At 28.4% G+C, this 10003-nt stretch overlaps 1 protein-coding gene across 1 annotated transcript; it reads right to left on the minus strand.

Annotated features, from left to right (window-relative positions):
• Nucleotides 1-7648: 7648 nt before the first annotated feature.
• Nucleotides 7649-9573, minus strand: LOC100570997. The gene is made up of 2 exons (XM_003247933.4): nt 9211-9573; nt 7649-9129 (listed from the first exon to the last, which is right to left on the minus strand). The coding sequence occupies exons 1-2, from the start codon at nt 9343-9345 to the stop codon at nt 7837-7839; spliced, it is 1428 nt and encodes a 475-aa protein (XP_003247981.1). The 5' UTR covers nt 9346-9573; the 3' UTR covers nt 7649-7836.
• Between the last annotated feature and the right edge of the window lie 430 nt (nt 9574-10003).

The following is a 10003-nucleotide window of genomic DNA, read 5'->3' on the forward strand; positions in this document are numbered from 1 at the left end:
GTTCAATAATTATGAACAATATGCATCATTAATTTCGGCTATAAGATAAATTATTAGTCATAAAAAAACAAAAATACGAAGTCAATACTCAATAGAACTATATACAATTAATAGTTTAAGAATACAATTATGTCTAAGGTCTATATTTAAATATACATATATAAATATATGTATAGAATATGAATATATAAAAATAAAAAACCACAAAATATGAATGGTCAGATAATGTACAAGATAATATTTAACAGTGTAAAATAGCGTAAATACAACGAATAGAGATATTATTAATTTATTTATATTTGGGAATTACTTATAATAATGAGGTAAGAAGGGATTTAATGATATTTGAGAATTCGGAGATAAATTATAGGTTAATAAAGTTTCACTATTTAAAGAAAATTGAGAATGATTTTGATCAGATGAAGTGATTTGAGCGTAAGATGGTTTGGTGGCACTACAAGAGGCGTTGGGCGGTTTATTTTTTTTATGGAGGAGTAAGTAAGGAAGGATCTTGCCTATTTAAAGGATTACAACATTTAAGCTTTTTATGGTCGGGCCAACATTTAAAATTGGCATTGTGGCTACCATTGCATAGAGCATATCTGGCTGGAGAATCATGTGACTTAGTATAAAAATCCGAGAGGAGGTCTTCCCACATCTTACATATCGTGGATCATGGTAACTGACTGGGGTGAACTTTTTAATGGGCGTGATTTTTCAACAACAATTTGTGAGTTGAGAAGTAACTCAAACTTGTATGCGTCCGAGTTATTGGTAGCTTTTTGGATATCATTATGTCAACGAAAAAAAGTGGCAAAGGAGTTTTAGCTGAAAAGTACTTAATGTTGTGACGTGGTGTCCCAACATTCTGAAAGGACGGCAATGATGTCTTCATGTGAAGTTGTCGAGTGGAGGTTTCGAATAACTACGTATAGCAGGTAAATAAAATTTGCTGGTAAGTGGTAACTGGGAAGTATGAAGACTTACTTCATTCTCCATTGAAAGTTCGTTAATAACGGAATGTACACGGAAACGCAAATAACATTTTTTAAGTTCATATTTTGATTAGTCAATATTTCTAATGCTTTAATTATAAAATCAAAATCATATTATTTTTATCAAAATGATGAATTACTTTATTTTATTATACTATTACATGGATGGCAGATAATTGGTATGCATTTTATTATTTTAGTCATTATGACGTATTTAATATTATTATTTGTTTTCAGGAAATTTGAATTATTTTTAACTATATTCGAACGAGTCATGTTGTCACAAATTTTTGTTTCGTCAATTTCACTCATCATACTTGGGTTTAATTTAATAATGGTAAGAAAACATCGGAATACTTACAAATTGTATTACAATAGCTATGTAAATTCAATTTTTAAATTATTAAATACAAAATAATAAGTCATGTACGAATATAAATGAAGCGATAATTTAATTGGAGTAAAACGATTTTAGAGTTTCTTCAATGACGGTACATTTTCGATTTCTGGTGATACAACAGTAAAAACGATTGTGGCAATTCCTTCATTCTTGTTTCAAATATTTATGGCGTGTTATTTATTTGAAAACATACACGACCAAGTAATTTGAAATTTAATATTTTTTAGTATGAATTAGAGATTTGCATTGTGTTTAATAACACAAATTTACAATTGAATATGAACAATAATATTATATTATATTAATTTAATTATATTATTAATTTTTAATATTAATTATAATATTTTATAATTATAAATAATATTAATTTATTATATTATACTAATTTAATTAGTTCATTATAAGTAGGTACATCGTACCTACATATCACCTGATATGATTTATTATGTATTATTTATACCTATATAAATTAATATACTAAAAATATTATGTATCAATAAATAATAATTCTAATCATGTATTGTATATAAGTATATAACCAATATACATTGTGTAGTATACTAGTACCTATGTAAGTTGTCTGCATACTTTATATAGTATAAAAATTATTCTGATAATTTTCCACGCTTCCCAAAATCAATAAAAGCTCGCAGTAAAAAATGATCGGTTTCAACGAATTATAAAGATGCAGGTTTAAGAGTGTATTAATTAAGAGGTACTTTTATATTTTAGAAAGATTCAATAAAATTCGCATTATACAGTAGTAATTGGACCGAAATGGATATGAAGTGTAAACAATTGATATTATTAACAATGCAATTGAATAATGCTAATCAGAAAAAGCTAAGATTTTCTAGAACAAAAATTGTTAACATGGAAATGTTTTTTAAAGTACGTATTATTAGAATAATTATTACTAATCTAAAATTATAAGACTATAAACAAATACATTTATGGAATTCGTATTCTGAAATTATTATTTCTAACATAATAAATATCAAAATATTAAATAATGCAAATTTCCACTTTCCAGTATTAAACTTTCTTCAATCTTTTTAGGCACAAAAAAATATTTAATCATCCATATTCCATATATTATATTATATTATATTTGAGTATATGACGTACTAGCACAAAATGATTTTCAAAATTATATAATATTGTCTAATAATAATTTTTTAAAAAAAATGTGTATCTATGGTGATACATTTTAAAATTACAAAAAAAAAAAACAAAATATCTACCTATGTATAAAATTTAGTATCTAGTTTAGAATTTTATATCAATATTGATTGAATAATTATCTTAATTTATTCTTTACTTTTCCCTTATTGTAAGTTTTTCTCATTACCCTTTTGGGGTGTTATACATAAAAAAAAAATATTAAATTAATAAAATAGATTTTATCAAAACTGGTTTGTAATAAATATTACTGTAAAATGTATACGTACTTTGTTAAGTACACACATTGACATTTTTACGTTTGACTTCCCCGAAGTATCAACCAGATGTCTAGATCCAATTTTCTACCAGTAACCACACTCGAAGTTGTAGATCGATGTATTATTGTAATATTACACTTATAAAAAGTGATCAGTGGTCACACACACAAAATAAAAAAATAAAAAAACACACATTTGCATCGGTAAACTAATTTAGTTGTAGTATGCCAAAATATTAGATAATTTGTTTATTTTACATTATAGCAAATAGGTATAGGTGCCTGTAATATTAACTAAATATTATTATTATTTAGTACTTAAGTATTAAGGCTGAATAATATTTTACTATCAATATATTTATATATATATTTTTTTTTTACTTTTTTACAGACAATGGGTCATTGCTATTCAGTTCTATCAGTTTTAATAAATTATATGAATGCAAAGAATGATTAATTTTTCTTCTTATATATATTTTTTAAATTTAAATTCTTTTATGATTGATTTAATTAATATATCACTAAAATTGTAATAACAACCACAATAATATGACTTATAATAAATGGTTAATTATGTTAATATATGTATAACAATTGATGTAGATTTGAGTATGAACTATCAAAATAAAATAGTTATATTAGTACTTATATACCTATATTGTATTGTATTTTTTATTTATAATACTGTCAACTACTTATATCGTTATTTTATATTATATGATTAACGGAAGGAATTTTAAACGACTAAAAAAAAAGAGAAACGAAGGAATAAAAACTGCAATAAGAGAAAATAAAATAAAGTTGTATCTAGCCCAAAAACGTATTTAGGTTAAAAATTGTATTTGTTTTTATAACTGAGTTAAGTTAACTTTGTTATTTGTTTTCCATATAATTATATAAACATTTAACTTTTAGAATTAAGTACATTATTTGATAACTATAATAACGTGTAATGTGTCCCTCCCTAAATGCTGTACTGTGTTTAACTCTTGCTAGCAGGTAAGGGCCCTGGTCTAGAAATTTTCACATGGGCCCCTTATTATCAAGTTGCGCCACTGGACTATAAGTGATGATAGATTGGATTCACTTATGATTTTAAGCGTGGAAAAAGATGTGGTTGATCAATTAGATAATATGTAGGTACAAAATAGCAACATTATGGGAAACTTTGAAAAACCGTAGAATTAATATCTAATTGAATATATCAATAAATACCTGATATATATTTTTATACAAATAATAATATTATAATTTGTATTAATACAAATATTTTGTTTAAAACTGATATACTTATTAAATTTTTTTATTTAAGATTAAAAATACATATTTTTTTTTTTAATTTAGGTAAATGGAATGTGGAAACTGTAAAATTATGATAAATTGTTACCTAATATTTTTATTTTTACATGAGCAACTAAAAAAGCAAAGATATTTTTTTTTTTGTTTATTGGACTTAACCATTGGCAACTATTTTTTGTGAGGGGAATTACGATTGGTTGAGGGACACATTACACGTGTGTATGTGGGGCGGGATTTGTTGAAGAAATCCGGATGGTCATAAATAAATGGTATAAATTTAATATATTCTAAAAAGTATTCGAACGAAGCGAGAAAAAATTTTTTAGTCGGCAAATTATTAGATCTACCACCCCCCCTCCCACCAACATGAATTGTTGTTCGGGATGGCCACTTGACCACTTGGCCACCGCGGCCGAGCGCGACGGCAGCAAATAGTCGCGGCCGTACGTACTCAGCGTGACGTCCACGCGCAGCGGAATCGCGATCTCTGGGGGCACAGCGTTTTAGAACACGTTCCGGTCGGCCAACATCCGGTCGAATCGAGCCACGGCCACCGAAGACGGCGGTGGCGGCTTACTGTGACTACAAACATTCCGCTTATCTTCGCCGCCGCCCGTCGACGACGACGACGACAACGACGGCTTTCGAATTTCGATACGCCAACTGGTAAATCGATCTCGGTTTCCATCGGCTGCCATCCATTTTAACAATTGTAATAATATTATTATCGTTAATACTTTGACTAACGTAATTTTAAGACTTTCGACTTTTTTCAGCCGTGTTTGTCTGCGATGTCATTGTTATTATTAAATATTATTATATTATTATAATCACTATAGCAATTAGCAACACACTGCAATATAATATTGTGTTATTATGCATGATGGTTCGTGGCTATATAGGTAGGTAATCGATATTGGTTTTACTTATTATATTTTTTTACTATTTATTATTTTTTTGTATATGCCTATCCATATTATATATACGGCGTTCATTCACGTTTAGTATTGCCAGAAAATCCTTAGATATTGTTGATTATATTATCAATTATTATTAGTATGGACCTTATATCATCTAAGACCGTGTCCTCAGTCCTGTAGTGATAAGAATGAGTGATAAAATTTGTTTTATCATATTAACGTCGAATGAACGAAAAATGTCGTTCGCGTTCATGTAAAATATAACGCGTTCTTTCCAAACACTGCATCTTCTTAAAAAAAATAATAAGCATATTGAAATGCGTAGCTACCTGCCACTCGCATTATATACACTTTCTAGTTGATCCCGGCATCCCGCCGTGCACTTAGTTTCCCATTAGAAAATTTGTTTAAAATATCTTCAACGTCTACAACAATATCTTTTTCTATATTAAGTTTACCTAATTAATTGATCCGGTTTTGTACATAGTAGACTTTAAAATTTAAATATATTGTATGGATCCTTCGCATTGCCGAAAATAATCTCTCACAGGTGGATGAACTCACTGGTAATGTGATTGATACTTGAACGAGTTTAAAAAAATTTGGAAAAACTTGTTGTGTATGACGTTCCTCAAAATATTTATATTCTGTGTTTCCATAAAATATTTTTAAATACAGTCATTTCACACTTTAAATCTTCAGTATTTATTCTTAAAAAATCCTAAATTAAATAATAGTCAATATTTATAAATACTACATTTAAAATATTTTAAATTAATTACTTTATAATGGTAAATTAAATTGTCTATAGATTTAGCAATCTGAAAACTTTCAGCTGAAAAGCTTTTTTTCATATTAATAATAATTGAATATAGAATGGGGAAAAAATCATTTATTTCCAATATGACTTTACATCCTTTGTCCTAATAAGGTCATCATCGGATCCTGTCACTGTAGTCACATCAAAATCTTGGAGATATGTAGGCTCTTTTCTACTTCTCTTTAATTTTTTTAAAAATTATAAAATATGTTATACAGATAGTCTAAGTATTTTTTTTAAATACTTTTACTAGTAGTGGAAGTATTGGTACAAATATTATTCTCATTGCAAAATTGTATGATATCCCAAAGCTTACTGAAATGGTCTATTCAAGTATAAATTATACCAATAGCTTGTGCCATATTTTTCGATTCTTGAGCTTCTATTTTCTCAGTTAAAACACATACTATGGCTTTAAAGTTTTTTAAAAGGGCTTTACAACATTATTATTATTATTATTATAAAGATTACTGATTAAGATTAAAAAATATTGAAAACTTAGTTCGATTCGGTCTCCAGTATAAATAATTTTGAACAGTAAAAAGTAAAAACGATAATTTTTACGCAAAATCGGTTTTCCACAAAATCGATTTTGGTTTTTGGTGTAACTCTAAAACAAATGAACTTATACATGCAATTTTCACTGGTCGTTTATATTTGCATTTTCTATACACGATAATATTTTTAAAATATTTTGATTAGTTTTGAATTGTTTAGGGACATTTTCTGTTTCCAATTTAATTAGTCTTTTTTTCTATGAATGTCAATAAAACTTTATTTTTTGAGTAAAAAAGCTTGAAAATGTAATACAAGGCTCCTAATATATACTGTTACAATGACATTTGAAAAATATAAAAAATTCTTAGTCACAGTTTTTATTTATAAGCATTTTAAGTTCGAATTTTGACAAAATATATCAATTTTAAAATTTAATAAATATTTCGTAGTTAAAAATGTATAAAATGTTCAACTTTTATAGCTAAGGATTGAAAATTTAAAACACCGTTCCACGTAAATATGTTATATATAAATGGATGCAATACAATGACGTAGACTGCGTGTGTATGTAAAGTGTTAGTTTTATTTTGTGTTATTTACGCGTATATTTAACTATATTTTTTTTTATAATAATACGTATTTAAAAACTTCCCGAATGGATGAATTTGTTTCTGTATTTAAATATAAAAATTAATTACGAAATAACTGATATTTGTTACAAACAATTTAGCAACGTCGCATCCAATTTCACGCGCAATCGTACGCTTTTGAATAGTTAAAACTTAAAATCATGTTCTTTATTTGTTATTCCGGCACTGCACGCAATCGTATGCCCAAAAAGGTAAAACGCGCGCAATCGTACTCCACCGATATAAATTACTTTATTCACAATAATATCATCAAATATACTTAGTAATATCATAGGCTGACCGACCGTTTTCGCTCAGAATCGTTTTTCTTATACAATGATATTATAATATCATTGAATTCAAATTTAACACCATCCGTTACAGCCACCCACTTGTAGCCTTTTGTGCAGTAGAGCGACGTTCACCTTTTTTTCATTAATTGTTAATAAATTGTTTTAAGAGCATTCACAACACCAAAAGAATCTTTACCTTTTTACTACCAAAACCAGTCCAAACCTCGTGTGAATCCTTCTGACGCTGAGTTACATTTTAACCTTCTAACCTTTATGTATTTGTGCCAGCTTCTTGCGGGTTCTGTGAAGGAAATCTGTCCCGTATTTATTTATTTAAAATACATACAATCATATACGATACAAATCCATTTTTATTTTGACATGTAGATATACGGGACTAAGGCACTAAGCCATATTATAATATAATTATATAATTAAGTACATAAATAAATAAAACTTAAATAAGTTTATTATGATTTATGATGATATACAAGAATAAATACAATTACCAGTCATAAAATAAAAAAATTATACATACATCTTAATCAGAAAAGACTGAAGTGGCTCTTGTTGATTCCATCACTTCCAATTCTGCATCTAATAGTTCGTCAGAAATATATTCGATATTGTATAATTTATCTTCCTCCTTGATTGTGTGGCTGACGAAATTGGACCACATGTCGGGTGTTACACGCTGGACTCCATCGTTGAGTAGCTTCTGTATATTAGTCAACTTGTTTTTTTTTATGTGATTTTTTACTACCGACCACGCCAACTCAAAAGGATTCAGCTCATTGTGATAAGGAGGTATACGCAATACCACTTTTTTAGTTTTTAACGCTTCTTCGTCTATTAAATATTTATCATAAAGAGGTCTGATTTCATTTACCATTTGCATTAATTCACACATGACCATCGATCTATCAATGACACAATTTTTAGACACCAACCATTCGATTACGTCGTTCTTTTTCCAATCCATTGTGGGAATGGGGTCCTTTTTGACCGAGTGGTAAGAAGCGTTGTCCATTACTATAATACAATTGTCATTTAATCTAGGCAAAACCCCGCAGAACCACTCGTAAAAGGTGTCGTTATTAATTTCATTGTTTTTCGATTCAAAACATAACAGTCCACCTTCGACAAAACCTTCAGTTGAACCTATATGGACAACCATCATGAATTTCTCTTTGGTTGTTGGAATTTTCATCCCCTCAGATAGACTACGAGATTTTACCTCAGTATCTGTCCAGACGTTACTAGGACAGTCACCGGCATTCACACACATTTCATCAATATAGTATATCATTCGACCTTCGCTACGATAACGTCGTATATCCTCAATGTAATGACGTCGCCATGAAACGATATCTTCTGTTTCAATTAATGCACTGTCCTGAGTTATTTTAAAATATTCAAAATTCAACCCTTTTAATACTCGCTTTAAGAACCTTTGAGATATATTGGGAAGGTCGGGGTCATCCATAATTACCTGTTGAATTTTGTGGAATGTTGGTATTTCACGTCTAAACCAAAATGCATGGATTTTTTGCCGAATTGCAATTTTACCGAAGTCGTCAATTTTATCGTTGTTTGTGGGAGGATTTTTTTTTCTAGACGGTGACTTCCGAGGTGACATCACAGTATCCGTTGTTTTGTACTTTTGTTCTTTTGTTCTTTTGTACTCGCTCACAGTCGCTTTAATTGTTTGCAATCCAATTCCGGTTTCTGTAGATAGAGATTTCATTAAAACTTCATATTTCATATCAGGTTGGTTTTGTATTTTGTATTTATAAAGATTAATGATCATAATTTTTTCTCCACTTCCAAGTAGCTGAAACAATAATAATTATAATACTTTAACTCAATATAAGTGCGAATTTAATAAAAATTAAATTAAATTAAAAATGCTCACAAGTCTTTTTTGATTTTTTTTAACGGGCAAAAGCAATTTCATTTCTACATTTTGTACAACAGGTGTCTCAGGGTGGTCCACATTGGTCGATTCATTGAACAACAACGAATTGATTTTTTCTTTAGAACCGTTCATTTTAAAATTATTCGATCACATAAAAAAAATCCACAACAAAATACATTAAATTAAAGCGCGTGCTTCGATTTTAATTTTCGTTAACACATTAGACATAAACACGGACTCAGTGACAAACGCTGTATAATGTCGATTTACGTCTCACGATCGTCAAGTGCCGACAATTTTCGTCACGGTATTTCTATTTTCTAAACACGCAGTACGCACAAGGTTATCGTATTTTTTGGAAATTTACTAATCCGAAACATGATAAGGATCTGACAAATGATAAGGCCAGAAATTCGAAAAAGTATTACCAACTGACTAAATCGAAATGACCTAATTACATTGATTAAATATATTAGTTAATTGGGGTAAATTCACTGAACTGAAGACAATACAATGTATTTAGTTCTGTGGGTACACAATTGATACTATTACTATTACTTCTAAGTTCTAAATTAATAATATTAAGAGGATTCGATACCGTGATTTTCTATTTTTGTCTAACCAAGTAAGAATTTTTTTAAGTAATTTTTCTATTCGATTAAGTACAATTTAAAATAGTTTAAATTAAGGAATTTCATATTTAAATAAAATAAAATATTATATTTTAACAACTTTATGTTATACCACGGACTAAGATATTATACAGGACTGGACACGAGATTAATATTGT

The sequence above is a fragment of the Acyrthosiphon pisum genome, chromosome A1 (assembly GCF_005508785.2).
Source record: "Acyrthosiphon pisum isolate AL4f chromosome A1, pea_aphid_22Mar2018_4r6ur, whole genome shotgun sequence".
Lineage (NCBI taxonomy): Eukaryota > Metazoa > Arthropoda > Insecta > Hemiptera > Aphididae > Acyrthosiphon > Acyrthosiphon pisum.